The 21,655-nt window shown below is 39.6% G+C and overlaps 1 protein-coding gene across 2 annotated transcripts in view; it reads left to right on the plus strand.

The window, feature by feature from the left end:
* LOC150081736 (phosphatidylinositol 3,4,5-trisphosphate 3-phosphatase and dual-specificity protein phosphatase PTEN-like) overlaps positions 1-21,655 on the plus strand; it is a 523,999-nt gene that overhangs the window by 447,478 nt on the left and 54,866 nt on the right. For both annotated transcript variants that reach the window (XM_090378836.1, XM_090378837.1), the window contains one exon: positions 4,326-4,503. In XM_090378836.1, the coding sequence (XP_090234962.1) occupies positions 4,326-4,503 (178 nt within the window). The remainder of the gene's footprint in view (positions 1-4,325; positions 4,504-21,655) is intronic.

The raw sequence follows: 21,655 nt of genomic DNA on the forward strand, positions 1-21,655 counted from the left end.
CATATTTTTTTTTTTAGCAAAACCGTGTTGTAGAAGTACAGTAATACCCCGAAGTTACGCGATAGGTGGGTCCGACGAAAATCGCGTAAGTCGAATTCGCGTAAGTCGGGGTACAACTTTGCATATAAATACATATAAATTTTGCTTAATTGGGACCAAGGACTAACAAAAACACTAGTTTAGAAGAAAAATATTAATAAAATTGCAGTTCTGTATACATATTAATACAAAATATGTATTAAAAAAACAAATGGCTTACGTTAAAAAGTTATTTCGATGTCGATGGCTTCATAAAATCTAACAAATTCGTCTGATGACACAGCGCCTTCTTTTTTTCACGCAGAATTTCTTCGTAGCAAGCTAATAATTTTTTTTATTCCTTGCTTTGTAGCTATAACACGTTCTTCTTAGGAGTCTATGTTTTCTAAAATTTTTAAGCCCTTTACAATTGAGCCCTTTTCAATTTTCAACCTGTCAAGTTTGCAATTGTCATGTGCTTTTTTCCGTTGCTTCATTTAGGCCTGTAGCACGTGCAATATCACATGGTCTTTCATTTCGCTCAAAGCGTTTCACAATTTCATATTTTTTCTCTATCGACAGAGGCGGACTGGCCATAAGCCTTACCGGGGCCAGTGTAACCCCGGTGGGCCAGTGTGATTTTGGCCATAAACCATAGTATGAGGCCACTATAAATTTTCCCCGGGTAAGAATTTTTGACCCAGTCCGCCTCTGTTTATCGATATTGCTTCTTTTTTTTTTTTCTCTCTGAATCTGCAGTGTCTTCACCAGTACGCTTCCTTTTCACACCTTTTAATTAAGTATTTTACTAATTTTTAGGGAATAAAGCGCAATTACAAAATGAGGAGGCACGCTTGATACACATAAACAAAGCTGCGCGCGCATGTAGCAACTGAATAAACAACACCATAAAGGCAGAGATACACTATTAACACCCCACATTTCTAGGGGTTACTACCATAAAACAATAAAAATCAAGTTGTGTTTCTGCTAGTGAAATCTGTTATAAACTGGTAGTAAACTCGATCTAATTGCATTTGCGATTATACCGATAGCTGGAATTGTGTTGGTTTTTACGTTATTATAGTGAAATGTGTTTTTCCCTTCACTGATATAAAAAACATAAAATCAGCAAAGTTGAATTTTGTTCATCTTTCGCTCTCATTCTCCGCCGTCGCACCGTATATCGATAACATATGAAAAACGACCTTGAAGATAGTGGGCGGCAGCGTTGCCAAACGAAAAAATCAAGAACCGCGTAACTCCGAGTTCGCGTAAGTCGGGGTATTACTGTACTGTATAAGGGTTATAGATACTTATGAATGGTACCTAATAAACAGATTTAACAACTTTTTAACACAAATTTGGGTACCTCCATAGCCAGGTGGGCAGGAGCAGAAGTGCGTAGCACACGCTTCTTGATTAGACCCGAGGTTCGAGCCAGTGACCACCAAATACGGAGGATGGGGAAAGGTCAGGAAATGACCACCACATATCCCCGGAGCAATATGGCTTTAGTTACTAATGCTCCTAAAAACCAAACAACAACACAAATTTATTGATGTTCAAAATCACACACAAAAAAAAAATAAATAAATAAAATAAAATAAAATATGCACTGTATTTTTCAAAATTTAAAAAAATATTGCCATTGCGCTTTGAAATAATCGCAGCCAGGATGATTTCTGAGTAAGTAGTCACTGCAAAAATTATTTTCCTAACCAAAGTTAAGAGTTGTCATTCGTCCATAAAATTTGTAAACCAATAATGTCTAAGCTAATTCTGACTTTTAACTTATCTGAAACATATTGCAACCATGCTCCTTGTATCTCTTTCTGCTCCGACCTTCATAATAAGTTTTATGCACAATTCCGCATGGCTTCTGTAGTTCATAGAAGGTGAAGTATTAATTTTGTACAAAAATGTCAAGTCAAAGGAGCCTCTGGGCCATATCTTGCCTTGGTCCACTAGCTAATCCTGCCCTGAAGAGAACTATAAATTTTATTTGTTGGGGATGAAACAATACAGGTGGTATGTATTAATAAATTTTCGTCAAATAAGAATAAAAAATTGCCTTCAATAATTCTTAATTTGGTCCAGAATTAAATTTCTCAACAGTTCTTAAATTTCAGTAGTCTGAGGACCCTTTTTCATGTAAATTTTTTCTTCAGGTACCCCTGCCTGTAATATTTATTAATAGAGGTTAGTTATTTTTATTAGTTATTCAATTACATATAAATTACAAAATATATATATTTTTTCAATATTTAATTCATATTTTGTGAACAATGGCACTTCTTTGAAGAACAGTAATGCTTTTACTATATATTGTTCTTACTGCATTGTTTTGCTACCTGAAACAGAACTATTTTAATCTCTACAAAAATATTTGCACAGTGTGTTTAAATTTAGATATTTTAATTTAAATTCGCATGAATTAATTTTAAAGTATTCAATCAGTTATTTTTTAAATAAACAATGTTACTCACAAACCTCTGAGGCGTCTCCGTAGCCAGGTGGGAAGGAGCGGCAGTGCGTAGTACACGCTTCTTGATTAGACCGGGGTTCGAGCCCGTCACCACCAAATATGGAAGATGCGGAAAGGTCAGGGAATGACCACCGCATATCCCAGAGCAATATGGCCTTAGTTGCTAATGCTCCAAACAACAACAGCACAAACCTCTGTAAACAGCTCTGCGGCTGCCTAGGGATTCAAGGATCTCACTTTAAGAAGTGTTTTATGGAATAAAGATAAAAATGTCCCCTCCCCAATTCCCTATTATTTCCAAAAAATGTCTGTTTTCCATCTGTAGTTATTGTTAGCCTTGTGGCAGATTGAGGGGTGCTAAATATTTTTCCCACACTCATATATGGCAAGAAAGAATTATTTGGCAGAGATATGGTAATTGAAATTAATATTTAAAACTATTAGAACACATTTTTCTTCTGCTAATACATATTCAAAGGCCCACTCTAAGTGGAAACTCCCAGGATGGGGGGGGGGCAGCATGTCGCACTTCATATGCCTAGTTATAAGTATAAGTAATAATTTTATTCTATAATTTCTCTTTTATTTTCTTCTTTTCATTCTTCCTACTTTTCTGGTGCCTTCTAGGCTTGGCCAGCTGTGTACATTGCAGTATATTGTTAAATGAACTTATATTTTACTTGACTTTTACTTTTATTTTTTAAGCTGCTCATAACTTATATATGTAATTTCCATATCCCATTTTTATTTCAAACTTGTACATGCATCCTTGCTGTTTTTGTATCACATTAAATAGATTTTTCTTGTCTAATTATATTACTTTATATATGTGTATACATACATAGTCCCCTGAGCCCACACCTGTAAAAATTGATAAATATGCATACTCACAAAATAGTTAAAGGCAAACAAATTTAATGATGGGGGCATCATTTGTTTTTATTACCTTTCTAGCATGACAGAAACAAAGCAAAGTACAAATATAGATATGTATAATTATAACCAAGTTTAATGTAAAATATACTAATAGTAACAGGCAGTAGCTTTCGAGACTAACAAGTCTCTTTATCAACTGAAATTCAAAATACAAATACGTATAATTATACGTATCTATATTTGTTCTCTCAACCATGGACCCCAGTACACCAGGCCCATTTGTTACTAAAGCAAAGTAGATTCAAATTAAGAAAAGGCAATTGTGTATTGGATGATGTAAGAAAATTTGCCTTCAATCAAAGAGCAGTCATGTACTGGAACATGATACTGCCAAGCCTGTAAAATCAGATCTTATGTAAACTTAAAGAACAATTACATAAATATTTGGTATACTTTGCTCCACTGTTCTGCTATTTTAATAATGGTAGTTATTTTCATCGCAATTGAAATACATGTAAACTGATAAGACAAACTGCTTCAACTTACCAAGTGAACCAAAGTAAAGGCATCATAGGTAGTCCTACAGTTCAGAGAATTGTTTATCTGTAGGACTAAGCTACCTCCTCCTCTCCCAAAGTTTGAAAAAAAAAAGCTTCCCGTATTAAACAGGAATATCTTTCTTCTCAAAATTTAAAAGGGTCATGTGAATAGAAAAAAAAATCAATTTGATACATACTGAATGAATGAAATAAGGGATTACATTTAATTTGGTTAGAAAGCACAGTTGGAAATTTCTAGTGACATACATCCAGTATTCTATTTAAAAAATGTTTTTGCAGTTTTCACATATGTATGGTAGCTAATGTAATTTTAGTTTTACTAAATATCTTAGTTGCAAAAAGGTGTTAATTTATTTTTTAAGAAATATGTTTTATTTATATAGGTTAAAATGTATTTTGCACAAATCAATGAAACTCAAAGTCGCTCCCCATGTCATGATCATAGAGGATTGACCTGTAATCATAGTACCAGTGATACTGCCAGCAGTCATGGAGAGGCTAGTAGTGATAATGAACTATTGGATGACACAGAAACAGAAACTGATGATGAGGAATGGGAAGGTTGTGAAGTCACATATATTTAGTATATGTACATACTTCTTATCTAAATTATATCGGAAATTGGGTGTTGTGTTATTTTTAAAACTAGACTCTATTAATACTAAACTATATAAATAAAATTAACCACATTTATTAGAAAAATATATGAAGTTAATTTTGATATTCTGTTGAAATTGTAAATATTTCCTTTCATTCATGCTGAAAATTTTAATTACATTAACTATATATAGCTTTAATCATGTCATTAAATGAGATGTTTTCTTCATGGGTGATTTCCATTAAGAAATGAAACACTTTAAACACCATGATAAATATTCACTAAATAAGCATCATGTTATGAATCCTATACTAGATCCTTGTTCACATACACAGTGGGTAAGAACAAAGATTACAAGTTTGCTTTTCTGAAACTATTCACATAATGTTGTTAGAGGCATCCCTAATCCCAGTGTTCTGAATTTTGATTCTTTTGGTGCACCCTTTAGCTACATGTTGGTTACATTCATCTATAAAATCTTCCTTCCATATCATCTATAAAATCTTCCTTCCATATCACCTGTATATACCTTGCCACATTTTTGTATATTACACTTATTTTTGTATATTACACTTATTTTTGTATATTACAGGTCTTTCATTATGGTATAGTATCAAATATTTGAGCAAACTCTCCACGTTTACAGAGACTGTACTTTTATGCAGATTCTTTTTGTTTTTACACCAATGTAAAATGTACATACTTGAGGTTGTCACAGACATTCTCTCAGATATGCCAGACAAGCTGTACTTGCTACCTGGGAGTCTAAAACGCTGATGGAACTAATATTTGGGTGACACTTAAGTCAAGTGGACCCAATTTCGGCGAAGTCCAGATGGTCTGTGACAGCCAAATCCTCTGCTTGCACCTTCACGATGGTGGCACTGTTAGTAATCCTGGGTATAACCTCCATGCACAAGTACATGGTGGGTGACCACCCAGGTGTGAACCAACATAAGCAGGGGTCGAGGTGTGGCGCCCACACCACATGGAGGAACGCCACCCCTCTATGTTACCAGGCAGTACTAGGTGGTAGATGACTCTCATCAGCCGGTGAAATACCACCACTTTGCTTATTGGAGGCTTGAAGTGGTGGAACCCATGTTTAGTCTCTAGAGCTAAGTTCCGGTCAACCCTTCCCTATCTCTTCCATCATGCAGTATGATTGATGACTTTTGAGGTTATGATGAACGTCGTGGCGAGATCCAATATTCCTTACATTTCGAGGATACAGCTCTAAAATGGTGTTTGCAGGCCGGCCACTAGTTAGTACACCGGACTGAACCTATTGGTAACTCTCTAGGAAGCTTCCGGATCAGCTAGTGTATAATCTTGCTACCTCTACTCTGCCAGATAATGACTGGAGGGAGTCCGAGTAGTGTGTATGCGGGGAGCATTGTCGAGGCCACGTTATGTCAAGGATCTGGGTATATTGTTACCACATATACGCCATATCCAAAAATTTCATTACTTCATACAGCATATCCCACCTACTTTTTCTTACTATTGAATACACCACGAATTGTCAAACTAATAGAGCAAGCTTATCTGCGAAAAGATCTAAACCTCGCAAGGACTTCCTAATTCATTTCACAAATATACGTGGTCTCAATTCTAATCTCAACGATGTCCATTTCCACTTGCAGTCTGCCAAACCCCATGTACTTTTTCTGACAGAATCTCAGTTATCGGTTGATTCATCTACTGCTCATCTCACATGCCCAAATTATTCACTGTATGATTCCTTTCGCCTCAAAGGTGGTACTTGTGCATATGTCTGTTCTGATATTCCCTGTCAGAGACTTGGCAATTTGGAATCTCCTCTCTTTGATCTTATCTGGCTTAAAATCTCTCTACCTCGTTGTGTCAAATTCATCTGTTGTCTCTACCGTTCTCCCAACTCCACTAATCACTTGGAGCTCTTTGACTTCCTCTCTTTGCAACTTGACTTTCTCCAGTCCAACTTTCCTAACAGTGAAGTAATTTTCCTTGGTGATTTTAATGTTCACAACTACAGCTGGCTTCCGTTTTCTAGTCACACCGACCCAGCAGGTCGAGATGCTGAGGCTTTTGCAATTACTAATGACCTAGCACAGATTGTTCATTTACCTACGCCGACCGGGCTAGCCGGATGGGGAAAGTGCCTGTCTGGCAACCCAAAGGTCGCTGGTTCGATTCCCGCCTCGGGCTTGGATCAAAGTACTACAAAAACCTTTGGGAAGTGCATTATGGCCACAGAAGCCTGTGCGCCAACAACTACCAAAAAAAAAAAAAAAAAAAAAAAAAAAATCATTTAACTACAAGAATACCGGACAATCCTAATCATACAGCCAATACGCTTGATCTTTTTCTCACAAACAACCCTTCTAAGTACACGGTCAAAGTGAGAGGTCCTTTAGGCACTTCAGATCACAACTTGGTGATTGTCTCTTCTCCAATGGAACCTTTATCTCATGGCTATTCCCAACCACGTGTTGTTTGGCATTACAAGAATGCAAAATGGGATGACCTGCGAGACTTCTTTTCTTCTTTTCCTTGGTCGGATTACTGTTTCAAAACTTCTGATGTCAACGTAAGCTCAGATCATGTCAGTGAAATTATTCTTGCAGGAATGGAATCCCTTATCCCACACTCCACTTTAAAATCTCGTCCTTTATCTAAACCTTGGTTTTCCAATAAATTTGCTAAGGCTGTCCAAGAGAAGAATGTTGCATATCGTAATTGGCTTGTTTCTAATTCTCCAGTTTCATTTTCTGCCTACACCAAAGCTCGCAACAGTTGTAAAGCAGTTATTAATCAGTCCAAACTAGAGTTTGAACAGGCTAAGAGTAGAAAACTTGCTTCTTGCCCTAATGGTAGCCGAGCATTCTTGTCTCTTGCCAAAGCTATTGGCCGCAACTTTTGCCCATCTTTGCTCCCACCTCTGTCCAAACCAGATGGTTCTCTTGCCACTTCAGCTGACCTACTAGCATCCCATTTTTCTTCCAGCTCATGTATTAATGATCTTGGTAAAACACCTCCCACCATTCCCAACACACTCCATTTAATGTCTCCTGTGGTCTTCCGTCAAAAGGGCCGACCGGGCTAGCCGAGTGGGTAAAGTACCTGCCCGGCAACCCAAAGGTCGCGGGTTCGATTCCCGCCTCGGGCTTGGATCAAAGTACTGCAAAAACCTTGGGAGGTGCAATATGGCCACAGAAGCCGATGCGCCAACAACTACCAAATCACAAATCACAATCCGTCAAAAGGATATCAGAAGGATTTTGATGAATCTTGATGCTAAGAAAGCTCCAGGTCCTGATGGTATTTCTCCACTTGTTCTCAAAACCTGTGCAACTGAACTTACTCCTATTCTTTGCCGCCTTTTTTCACTTTCTTATTCCAAAGGTGTTTTTCCTTCTGCTTGGAAATTTGCTCATATCCAGCCAGTTCCTAAAAAGGGTGACAAAACCCTCCCATCCAATTATCGTCCCATTGCAATTACTTCTACTCTTTCTAAAGTAATGGAGAAATCAATTAACCGCCAACTCTTAAACTACCTAGAAACCTTCCGTCTGATCAATGATCACCAGTATGGATTCCATCAGTGTCGATCCACTGGAGATATTCTGGCTTATGTTACCCATTTCTGGACTAATTCAATGGAAAGGTTCGGTGAAACACAAGTAGTTTCTCTTGACATCTCAAAGGCTTTTGATCGTGTTTGGCATAAAGGTCTTCTAAACAAGCTTCCATCTTATGGTTTGCCAACTGTTTTTAGTAATTGGTTATCCAGTTTTCTCTCTGATGGCTCACTGAGGGTGATGGTAGATGGCTCTCTGTCTTCTAACTTCTCCACTAATGCCGGTGTCCCCCAAGGTTCAGTTCTTTCCCCCACTCTTTTCCTCTTGTATATCAATGGCCTTCTTCCATTGACTGGAAATCCTATCCATAGTTTTGCCGATGATAGCACATTGCCTTCAACTTTCCATTTTGAGAAACCTTGTCCTGCTCAATCTGCTTCAACTTCTCGAAAATCTGCTACCAATTCCTTAAATGCCGATCTTTGGGTAATTCTCCAGTGGGGCAAAGATAACTTAATTGATTTCAACCCTTCTAAAACTCAGTCTTGTCTTATATCTCGCAAAAAGGATTCTTCTGCTCCTATGCTTATCTTTAGTGACACTCCGATTTCTAGGCAAAATGATATATCTCTTTTGGGGATTACCCTGACTTCTAATCTCTCTTGGCACAAGCACATTACAAATATTGCTTCCTCTGCATCTAAAAAACTTGGTTTTCTCTTTTGCTCTCAGCATTACTTTTCTTCCAAACAGCTGCTCACTCTGTATAAATCGCAAATCCTCCCTGCCATGGATTATTGTTCCCACAACTGGGGTGGTGCCCCCAAAACCTCTCTCAGGCTTCTTGATTCCATTCAGAAGAGGTCAGTTAGGTTAATTAATGATTCATCTCTAACAGAGTCTCTCCACTCGCTTTCTCATAGACGCACTCTTTCTGCTGCATGCCACTTCTACAGATACTTCCATGGGCACTGTTCTTCTGAATTGGCTTCTATAATTCCTGCTCTCTCTCTTTCAAAACAGTCCGAACACGTGCCGCCACTAGCCAGCATCCATTTACTGTCCAACTTCAAACCCACAGAACCAACTTTTCATCTTCCTCATTTATTCATTCAACTGCTGTTTTCTGGAACAACCTTCCTTCATACATATTTCCTGAAAATTACAATCTACAGAAGTTCAAGTCCAATGTCAACAAATATCTTCTTTCGTCTTCTTAACCTCAAACCCAAGCACGGTACTAAGTACTATAGGTTCTAATACCTCTCGTGTTTGGGGTATACATAAAAAAAAAAAAAAAGTTTTTATGTACAGATTCACTACCATGTGATCAGTTTCCAAACCATGTTCTTTTTGTTGCTCAAATTTTTTTTTGTATGGTCTTGCTAATGAATTGGGATTAAATGGAATTGGATACCCATTGTTTAATAATAAGCCTCTAATAGTATTGATTTTCTTATTGTTTCAAAAATTTTCAAACATTTACTTGTTGGAGTGTTGATAAATCCTATTTTAATTTTTTTTGTGGATGATGTAGATATACATTTTATGTATTCACCCAGAATCCATCAGCTTCCTGGATATACCTGCCAATTTAGCCTTTCATATTTGCCACTAGGACATCCAAGAAAGGCAAGCTATTGTTGGTCCCAATCTCAAGCCTAATGTTCTAATCAGCATTGTTCTGGTGAACAATGTTGTTGTTGTTTCTTAAATTCAAAGAATTTAAGCTATTCCCAAAATATGAAGTTGGATGACTCCCACTTCAAAGTTCTCCATACTATCTTTTGTGTCGTGAAAAAACTTTTATTATTATAAAAGTCTATAACATTTGATGTGATATGAAATAATGTATTTTTTCACCATTACAAAGGATAACTCAAAAAGTTGGTTTTCCATGTGTTTCATAGATCACTAGTTTGAAAGCAGTGCCATAGTAGGCCATAAAAAAAAATTGGCTATTAAAGAAAATATGCTGTGTATTTTTGTAGCTTGCTGCTACAAATTCACCAATTAGCGTTCAACATAATTATTATCAACCTGTGTTCAGGAAAGAATATATTCATAATTATTATCCATCCAAACTTTTCCATCCAAGTGCATGGATGGAAAGGTACAATAAAACTGGAAGTTTACTACATGATAAAGGTACTGGATAGCCTCAAACACCTGGCAGAGTTCAGAAGATCATTTATAATGTATTGCATTGAATCCCGAGAATATCACTTTGATGCACCTCAGGAGAACTTAAAATTCTGAAGTGAAAAGTACATGTTCATTGATTCACAGCTTTAAAGGGATACCCCTTATTAAACAATGGGTACCCTATAAAGTTCAAGTGATCAGCAGTTATTACCAACAGATTTTCCACCACAGTGTTGTAGTTAATTGAAGAAGACAGTTTCCTAAAGGAAGTGTGCTTTTCATGTACTATTAAAGGGGTACTGTTAAACCCAACTCATTTAATTAACAAGACCACAAAAAAATATTTGAGCAACAGTAACAACACAGCACAGAATACTGAATACAAAAATTCAGTGGTGGTTCCATACATGAAAGGCATCAGTAAAAAAACAAAAAGAATCTACGAAAATTAGTCATGAGGTAGTCTTTAAGCCTGTTAATAAATTGGAGAGTTCATTCAAAGATTTGATAATATATTATAATAAAAGATGTCATACACAAGATTTTTATTATAATATGGTGTCAAAGCTATACATGGGCAAGGTGAGTAGAAGATTTGAAACACATTAGCAATAGCATTAGTTGAGGCATACAATGCTAGAAAGGAAGCTTATAGAGCATCAGCCAAAAAAAAATAAAAACCCTGCCATTTCACCCATCTGATCACTCCAAATGTTTGTCTAGTTCAACCTTAAATTTATTTAAGCTATCAACTTCCACAACAACAGATGGAAGTCTGTTCCAGCAATCAACTACCCACTGGCTAAAGGCAATCTTCTGCATATCTATTCTAAAACTGTCTTCCCTCAATTTGAATCTATGCCCCCTCACATTCTTAATCTCAATGTGGAAGAATCCCATCAACATTGAGCCTGGTCAAGCCATTCAAGGCCTTTTACATCTCAATCAGATCACCTCGCAGGTACCTAGTCTCCAGATGCTGCAACTGACAGAATTTGAGCCTCTCCAGTTAAGAGAACCCCCCTCACCAATCTTGTTGCCCTTCTCTGTACCCGTTCTAGCAACTCTACATCCTTCCGAAAATGTGGCCTCCAGACCTGTATACAGTACTGAAGGTGAGACCTCACCATTGCTTTATACAAAGTTATAATCACCTCCTTGTCTCTGCTAGCAAAATTCCTATATATCATTGAAAAAACTCCTTGACCTGCTCTGGCAGCCCGTCTGCACTGCTCAGAGAACTTCATATCCTACTGCACAATTACCCCCAGATTTTTTTCATTCTCCACCTCCCTGAGTGTAGTACCAGTTGGTATGCTTCTCTTGGATTACTGCTACCCATCATATGCAGTACTTTGAATTTGTCAATATTAAACTTCAGTTGCCACTTCTCAGCCACTTGACCTAACTTTTCTAGATCCTGTTGCGGTAGCATACTGCCTTTAGGGTCATTAACAACCCTGCCAACCTTTGTATGATCTGCAAACTTGGACGCTAAGCCTGATATACCTTCATCGATATCATTAATGGAGTCCCCAGGACTCCACTAATAACATTAGCCCACGTAGAAGTTAGAAGACAGAGAGCCATCTACCATCACTGAGGGTGATGGTAGATGGCTCTCTGTCTTCTAACTTCTCCACTAATGCTGTTGTCCCCCAAGGTTCAGTTCTTTCTCCCACTCTTTTCCTCTTGTATATTAATGACCTTCTTCCATTGACTGGAAATCCTATCCATAGTTTTGCCGATGATAGCATATTGCATTCCACTTTCCATTTTGAGAAACCTTGTCTGCTCAATCAGCTTCAACTTCTCGAAAATCTGCTACAAATTCCTTAAATGCCGATCTTCAGGTAATTCTCCAGTGGGGTAAAGACAACTTAGTTGATTTCAACCCTTCTAAAACTCAGTCTTGTCTTATATCTTGCAAAAAAGGATTCTTCTGCTCCTATGCTTATCTTTAGTGACACTCCGATTTCTAGGCAAAATGATATATCTCTTTTGGGGATTACCCTGACTTCTAATCTCTCTTGGCATAAGCACATTACAAATATTGCTTCCTCTGCATCTAAAAAACTTGGTTTTCTCTTTCGCTCTCGGTGTTACTTTTCTTCCAAACAGCTGTTCACTCTGTACAAATCAGAGATCCGCCCACCATGGAATATTGTTCCCACATCTGGGGTGGCGCTCCGAAAACCGCTCTCAGGCTTCTTGATTCCATTCAGAAGAGGGTAGTTAGGTTAATTAATGATTCATCTCTAACAGAGTCTCTCCACTCGCTGTCTCATAGATGTACTGTTTCTGCTGCATGCATCTTCTACAGATATTTCCATGGCCACTGTTCTTCTGAATTGTCTTCTATAATTCCCGCTCTCTCTTTCAAAACAGTCTGAACACGTGCTGCCAACAGCCAACATCCATTTACTGTCCAACTCTAAACTCACAGGACCAACTTTTCATCGTCCTCGTTTATTCATTCAACTGCAGTTTTCTGTAACAACCTTCCTTCTTACGTATTTCCTGAAAATTACACTCTACAGAAGTTTAAATCCAGTGTCAACAAATATCTTCTTTCGTCTTCTCAACCTGCAACCCTAGCACTGTACTAAGTACTATAGGTTCTAATACCTCTCGTGTTTTGGGGTTTATATATAAAAAAAAAAAAAGTTGAACTAATGAGACATATGGCAGAGAAGAAAAATGCATGGGATGCATATAAATTAATGAGTGACATGGAAGCCTATGATAGATATAAGCTGGTCTGTAACCAAGTCACAAAGGAGATTAGGCAGGCAAAGGCAGAGTATGAGAAATCCTTGGCAAAGGATGCAAAAAGAGAAAAGAAAAAAGGAAAGGGATGAATCAGATTGGTCCACTGGATACTGATGGTTCAACTGTTGATGATCCTGCTCAGGTGGCTAACAAACTAAACGAGTATTTTGCCTCTACATTCACACATGTGGAGTAATTCAGGAAGGGGAATGCCAGAGGTGAAGTAAACTCTGGCAGTGAGCTAGATGATTTTGTAATAACTGATAGAAAAGTGGAGGAGAAATTGTTGAGGATAAACATAAAAAAGGCACCCGGGGTTGATTAAATCTATCCAGTTATATTAAAGGAGGCAGCAGAGGAAGTAAGCAAACCCTTAGCCATAATTATGAGAGCTTCCTTGGACTCAGGGGAGGTACTCACAGACTGGAGATGTGCAAATGTGACCCCAATTCACAAAGGAGGATCAAAGGCTGACATAAGTAATTATAGACCTGTGAGTTTAATTTCTGTTCCAGGAAAATTAATGGAGGCACTGGTTAAAGGAGCACTGCAGGATCATCTAGACAAGACTTCAGTTATAGCTTGGACACAACATGGTTTTGTTAAGGAAAAGTTTTGCCTGACATACTTTATTGGATATTGTGATGCCCTCACAAAAGAACTAGATGCAGGGAATAACTTTGATTTATATATTTGGATCTTAGAAAGGCTTTTGATACTGTTGCACATGGAAGACTGCTGCACAAATTGGAGCAGTGTGGCATTGGAGGCAAATTGCTGCTATGGATAAAGGGATGGCTGATGGGGAGAAGAGAGACAGTGGTAATCGATGGACACTGCTCATCGTGGACTAATGTTATTAGTGGAGTCCCTCAGGGTTCAGTGTTGGGCCCATTGTTGTTTTCTGTATTTATAAATGATATTGATGATGGTATATCAAGTTTAATTTCGAAATTTGCAGACAGTACAAAGGTTGGCAGGGTTGTTAAGGACACTACTGATAGTATGCTGCTGCAACAGGATCTAGAAAGGTTGAGCAGATGGGCTGAGAGGTGGAAAATGAAGTTTAACATTGACAAATGTAAAGTACTACATATGGGAAACAGTAACCCCAGAGCAACGTATCAACCCTGTGGTACTACACTGTCAGGTATAGGTATGTTGAGGGTCTGACGGCTCCAGGGATTTCTCCCTTCTCTGCATATGTTCTACAAAGGGTACTAGGAAAGTTTTGCAATATGACGCAACAATGAATCACAGGAAGCTGCTTGTTGCTGCATGTTGAGACATGTTCATATGTGCATAGTAGCCGCCACGCCAAGTCAGTGGGCTCAGTTATTCATTAGTAATGAGAGTGTAAAGTGCTTGCGATGGCATCGTGGTCACGAAATGAGATAAGGACAGTTTTGCGGTATAATTTCGTGCGTGGTTTAACCATAGACCAGTGCTTAGAAGAAATGACTCTTGCACTAGATGATGATTGTCCACATCGTACAACGATATTCAGGTGGTATAGAGAATTCCAAAGGGGAAATTTCACTCTGGAGGATTCTGAGAGGCCGGGAAGGCCACGAACGTCAGTTACGGAGGAAAACGTTACTGTGAGGAAAATGCTTGACGAAAACAGGCGAGTTACTTACCAACAGATAGAGGATACTTTGGGCCTAAATGCACCAGCAATTCGTTCGATTCTGCAAGATCATTTGCACGTGAAGAAACTTTGTTCTCTCTGGGTGCCGCATCAACTGACTGAAGAGCAGATGACACGACGTGTGACTTGGTGCCGGGAGATGTTAAAAAAGTTTGATAAGGGACAATCTCGGTATGTGAACAACATCGTGACAGGTGACGAGACTTGGCTGTACTATTACGATCTGCCGACCAAGGCTCAAAACAAAGTTTGGGTCTTTGATGATGACGACACACCTGTAATTGTTAGAAAATCCTGATCTGTAAAGAAGAAAATGATAGCTGTATTTTTCAAATCGAGTGGAATTGTGGAACGTGTCGTTTTGGACACGCAGAAGACAGTCACAGCTAAGTGGTATACTGAACAATGCCTGCCTAAAGTCATTGGATCTATGAAGAACCTGCGGCCAAAGTCAAGAATGGACACCTGGTCTCCATCATGATAATGCTTCAGCTCACCACGCCAAAGCCTGCACCGAATATTTGACCACGACAGGACTGAAACTTCTCGAGCACCCTCCCTACAGTCCAGACCTTGCTCCCTGCGACTTTGCACTGTTCCCGCATGTGAAAATGAAGCTAAAAGGGAGGCGGTTTTCCAGTGATGAGGACCTTCTACAGGCTTGGGACAACGAGTGTGCTTTACTCCCTAGTGAAACTTGGCAGAACTGGTTTAAAGATTGGTTTTGGAGGATGGAGAGGTGTATTGAATGTAGAGGAAATTACTTTGAAAAAATTAAATAAACAAAGCTGTATTGCAAAACTTTCCTAGTACCCTTTGTATGTATCGAGTGACAGTACCCTGTCTATGCTTAGAGGTTTAAAAATAATGTATGAGTTATGTGGTATGTAGTTTGTTGTGCCCATTGTTCATCCGGCCTGTTGGCTGCCAGGCCCCTAGTGGGACCCGGCATTACCATACCTAGCGATGGGGATGCCGGCCGGGTGTACCAAGAGACTAATTATACTCTGACAGGTCCTGCCACTTACTTTCCTGAGATTTCGGTGACTAGGACCTAAAATAAAGGTTGGAGTTATCGCTGTTGATTTAAGTAAAATTGCATTTACAAAGAGCTGTGTGGGGGTTTTACTCTGAAAGAACTATTTTTAGAGAGCTTAAAAGGTCGGGAAAAATTTGATGTGATTTAAATTTGGACATGTGGGGCAGTTGCTGTACAAGAGAAACTGATGGGAGGGAGGGTGAAGATGGGGGGGATGAAATAGGAAGAAGAGAGGTCGGATAGGAAGGTGATTCCCATTTTCAGTGGGGCATGCCCATGCCCCATGACAGTGAAAATATGGGGAGGAGAGGAGAAGAGTAAATATCCCCTCCCCGAAAAAAAAAAAAAAAAAAAGAAGCCGCACAAGGGAGTCCAGTTTTGGGTCACCAGTAGCCCATCCAAATCACCCTAAAGTCTTGTCTTTCTGTGGTATGGTGAGTTTTTTTTACTTGTTTGACCTCCTGCATTCTTTCTAGTCGGGTTGCCTTTGGTGTATTTCTATCATTGTTTTCCTTCTAGAAAATAGATCCTGGGCATATTGACTGAGTGCCTTGTAGTCCTCTTGAGTGTCTAACAGTCTGGGTTCTTGGTTGTCTGGGATATATTGGATTGCTGTTATTAGGCGTAGTCGCAGGTCGTCATACAAATCACACTCAAACATTAATTGTCTCCAGGACTCTGGGTTGCCACAGAGACAGTCCGCGTTATTTATGATGCCAAGTTGGTGAAGTTTAGCTTTAAACGGGCCGTGTCCTGTAAGGAGGAAGGTGGTATTTCGACCAGGGTGAAACCACGCTGGCACCTAAGGGTACAGCTTGGTGACAGTGGGGAGGAATCTTCTAGTCATTGCACCCTTTTCTGTGTTGCTCCATCTCCTCTGCCAAATCTGGACCAAGGTGATTGGTGATTCTTCTCTTCTCATAGTTGCGGTCATTTGTGATGTCAGTAGTGAGGTCATACATTGTAGCCGATGTGTTTCTGGCAAGATGGTAGAGCAGATCACAGCGGGTAGCTTCGAGATCCAGGGGCAGAACTCCTACCAGGACTTGGAGGGCAGCCGTGCTAATCGTTCTAGTTGCTCTCGACATGGTAAGGAGGATGGTCCTCTGAATGGTTTCAAGGATCTGTTTATTCACTTCTAGTCCCGCCCTTGCTTACCAGACAGGGGAGCCATATGCAGTGGCAGGGATGAAGAGAGCTTTGTAGTACAGAGACAGGGTAGTACATCTGAGTCCCCAGTCCCTGCGAGTGACTCTAGCAATGAGGGCTGCATATCTTCTTATCTTTTGTTTAATATATTCTAGGTGTGGCTTGAAATTTAATTTTCTGTCCAGGATTATTCCTAGGTATTTAATCTGTTCGCACAGCTTAACTGTTTTGTTCTCAATCTTAATTTGTGGTGGTCTCCTTAAGTCTAGCGTACCTTTTAGCACCACCGATTTTGTCTTGTCGGGTGCTAGTTTGAGCAAGTGTAGCTTCATCCAATATAGCAGCTTTTGCAGGGCATCATTTGCTTGCATTTCTAGGGAGGATCTGCTGTCAGAATTGATGGTCAAGACCAAGTCATCTGCATAGGCCTGGGCCTCCACACCACCCAGATCCATGGCGAGGAATTCATCTAAGACAAAGTTCCACAGGAGTGGCCCCAGGACAGAACCCTGGGGGCAGCCCCTGCGGACTGGGCGACTGAGGCATTTATATGGTGTGGTAACTTGCACTGCTCTATCAGCCAGGTAATCCTTCATGCAATTATAAAGATTCAATGGAAGGTTGGCAGCTCTGAGTCTCGCCAAGACGCTCGGCCACCAGAGGGTGTCAAACGCCCCGGCGAAATCCACTGCGATGACGAGGAAGTATTTCCTTTTACAATGGGTGACTCTAGAGAGGAGGTTCTGTATTGCTTCGATACTACACTGACAGTGGTAGAGAATGAAAAGGGGACCTGGGGGTAATTGTGCAGGCAGATATGAAGTTTTCTGAGCAGTGCAGATGGCCTGCAAGAGTCGCTCATGGTGTCTTGTCAATGATATACAGGAATTTTTCTAGCAGGGATAAGGATGTGGTTATTCCCTTGTATAAGGCAATGGTCAGGCCACACCTTGAGTACTGTATACAGGTCTGGAGGCCTCATTTCAAGAAGGATGTAGAGCTGCTGGAACGAGTACAGAGAAGGGCAACAAGATTAGTGAATGGAACAAAGGGTTGCTCTTATGAAGAAAGGCTTAAGTTTTGCAAATTACAGTGTCTGGAGACTAGGCACCAGCGAGGTGATCTGATAGAGGTATATAAAGGCTTGAGTGGTTTGAGCATGCTCAATGCTGATAGGATTCTTCCTCTTGCTCAGAATAATCACCTGAGAGGGCATAAATTCAAATTGAAGAAAGACAGATGTAGGATAGATGTGCAGAAATTTGCCTTTAGCCAGTGGATAGTTGGTTGATGGAACAGACTTCCATCCCTTGTTGTGGAAGTTGATAGCCTAAATAAATTTAAGGCTCAGCTGGACAGTTATTTCGATCGAACTGAGTGGTGAAATGGAAGTTGTTTTTTTTTTTTTTTTTTTTTTGGCTGATGCTGCATAAGCTTGCTTTCTTGCATCATATGCCTCTACTAATGCTAATTTCTCCTCCACTTTGTTCTGTGCCTCCGTAGCCAGGGTTTCGTTGTACTCATCTGAGTCATTAGGTCTATAACACACTCCTACTCTCATTTTCCCTTTTCCAGTGTTTATGTCACACCAAACTGACTTAACATTGCGCTGTCCACCAAAGTCAGCTGGATGCACTTTGTTATATTTCATGTGTTTCTTTAATAACAGCATAACCCCTCCTCCTTTCCTACCCTGTCTATACTTTCTGTACACATTGTACTCCCCAAATTCCAATTCTACACTGCTTATATCTGTGTGACACCATATCTCTGATATCCCAACAATATCTGTCTTTGGTGCACATGCAAAAAGTATACATGCACCTGTTCTTACTCTTAGGTACCCTAACACAGCCCATGTATTTATTTCTTCCATGATGACTCCCAGCAGCTCTTGAAGACCCCAGCAACTTGTTCTCTAGCCTGCTGCTCGTTACAGTAGAAGCAGTACAAGAATCACTTTTGCCTCTACCTGCAGCCACTGTTTACCTTTTAGTCTGTGTATCCCCCCCAAGCTAGCAGTTTTCCGACCCACCTAACACTGCCTCGATACCATCAGCAAATATTCTTGCACCCTTTCTATTTAAGTATATCCCATCCCTGTAGAAGCAGTTTCTCATGTTAACAAGCAGAGACCATGCTGAAAAAAATTCTACCCAACGAGCCTTTCACAATCTCTCCAGGGTCGAATTGATTGACAAGGCTCTCATCATATACTCCCTCCTATCATGTCTGGGCAGAATTGCAGACACTTTCAAATTCAACTCTAGCTTGTGACTTTTTTTAACATTGACCTGTACTTGTTAAGTAAATCTGCAGATCTCTTTTTCTTAAGGTCATTAGTGCCAACGTGTACAACAATATCACCTTTTGTGCCCTGAAAAGATGATATCTACTCTACTGTAGCGTCATCAACTTTCGCACCCAGCAGACATACCCTGGTCCAGTTCCACCTATCCTTTTTGCATAATATATTCTCCTCTCCCTGAGAACAGTCACCAACAATAACTAGTTCTTGTGTGACTAGCACATTTTGTCTTGGGGATTGCCGCTGTGTCGCCTGATGCACATGAGTGAGCTCTGGCATTGAGTTAGAGAGCTGAGAGCTTGATGGGTCCCCCTCTTATTAATTTCCTCGAGGGCATCCATATAGATGAATGCAACAGAAATGTCACTAAATGGAACAAAAAACAATCATAATTAGTAGAATGCAAATGGTATGGGTGGGGAGATTTAAAAATAAATAAATAAAAGAAGTCTTTCACATTAAGATGTTAGGCCGTGTTGCGTTGAAACCGAAATAAAGGGAGAAAAACATAGAAGTATTATGGAATGAGCATTTGAACAAGATTAAGTATGAAGTAACTGATATACGTGTGAGGAATAGCAGACTGTGAGAACACTAGTCACTATTAGGGATGGATGCTTTTTATGACATGTTGGCAATTTGAGAAATGCAGATTTGTACTCTTTGTATTCATTGTGCTTGAACAAGAACTTGGTACAGGGTTTGTAACATTCTGCTTATTTATTAAATTATTTATTGTGATGTATAAACTCTCGTAATAGTTAATTTCTTTATAACTGTGTTCACCTTAAGGCCTCCTCCATTTTGTTTCTCTCTGTGCATGCACACATTGGAACTTGTGAAACATAAACGTGAAAACACCCTTTTAATCATAGTAGAATTATTTGGCTTGTGTTGCATTTGGCAAGCAGAGAGTCAAGGAGAAAAATACTTTACATATTTTCTGTGTACAGTATTTTCTATGGCATCTTTGTTTAAAAGGTGAAACTTCTTTATGACTATAAAAAATCTAAATCTACACATAAAATTTTTGTTTAAAATTAAATTAACCTAAAGTTTGAATTGGAACTGAAATTTAGAATTAAAATATGAAATGATTCTAATATACGAGGTGTTACCCAAATGTTCCCGAAATTTGAATGTTGTGCGGAAACTACGTCTAGTACAGACTTGTGGCACTGAGTAACACTACATGCATCCTTTGTGAATCAGTGTGCCACGTGGTGTCGAGCTGGATAGAGTCATTGAATATTTATGCGCAATTCTTTGACAGTGTGTTTCGCGTAGTTTGCGATTGTTGCAATGGCTGATATGAGAGAGCAATGTGCCTTCATCGTTTTGTTTCCTTATTAGCGATACAGCAGCAGAAACCCATAAGAAGTTGAAACAAACTTTTCGTGACAATGCTTTAGACCAGACGCAGACCTACTGTTGGTTTAACCATTTTAAAAATGGTCAGATGTCGGTTGATGACGATCTGGGCATCCATCATTGAGCACCACTCTGGAAAATGTCGCAAAAGTTCGGGCAGCGGTTCCATGAAGATCGCAGTCGGACCATCCATGCATTTGTGGCATTGTAGGACTATCATACGGCACATGTCAGTGGATTTTGTCAGACAACTTGAACATGAAAAGGATTGCAGCCAAGTTCATGACATGGTTACTAAATGTAGACCAAAAGCAGCATCGCATGGAAGTTAAAAGAGATATTCAAGAACGGGCCAGGAGTGACCAAAACTTCCTTTCTACGGTCGTCACTGGTGACGAGAGTTGGATATATTGGGTATGACCCAGAAACTAAGCAACAATCATCCCAGTGGAAGAGCCCATCTTTGTCCCAACCAAAGAAAGCCCAACAAGTGAGGAGCAATGTTGAAGTCCATGCTGATCTATCTGTTTTTTTGGACATGGACAGGATTATCCATAAGCAACGTATCAACTCTGTGGTACTACACACAGTGGTAGAGAATGAAAGGGACTTGGGGGTGGTTGTGCAGGCAGATATGAAGTTCTCTGAGCAGTGCAGACGGGCTGCAAGAGTAGCTCATGGAGTATTGTCAATGATATACAGGAATTTTTCCAGCAGGGATAAGGAGGTGATTATTCCATTGTATAAGGCAATGGTCAGGCCACACCTAGAGTACTGTATACAGGTCTGGAGGCCTCATTTCAAGAAGGATGTAGAGCTGCTGGAACGAGTACAGAGAAGGGCAACAAGATTAGTGAATGGAACAAAGGGGTGCTCTTACGAAGAAAGGCTTAAGATTTGCAAATTACAGTGTCTGGAGACCAGGCACCAGCGAGGTGATCTGATAGAGGTGTATAAAGCCTTGAATGGTTTAAGCATGCTCAATGCTGATGGGATTCTTCCTCTAGCTCAGAAAAATCACCTGAGAGGGCATAAATTCAAATTGAGGAAAGACAGATGTAGGATAGACGTGCGGAAATTTGCCTTTAGCTAGCGGGTGGTTGGTTGGTGGAACAGA

This window comes from Mastigoproctus giganteus, chromosome 8, assembly GCF_048544385.1.
Source record: "Mastigoproctus giganteus isolate SK-2022 chromosome 8, ASM4854438v1, whole genome shotgun sequence".
Classification (NCBI taxonomy): domain Eukaryota; kingdom Metazoa; phylum Arthropoda; class Arachnida; order Uropygi; family Thelyphonidae; genus Mastigoproctus; species Mastigoproctus giganteus.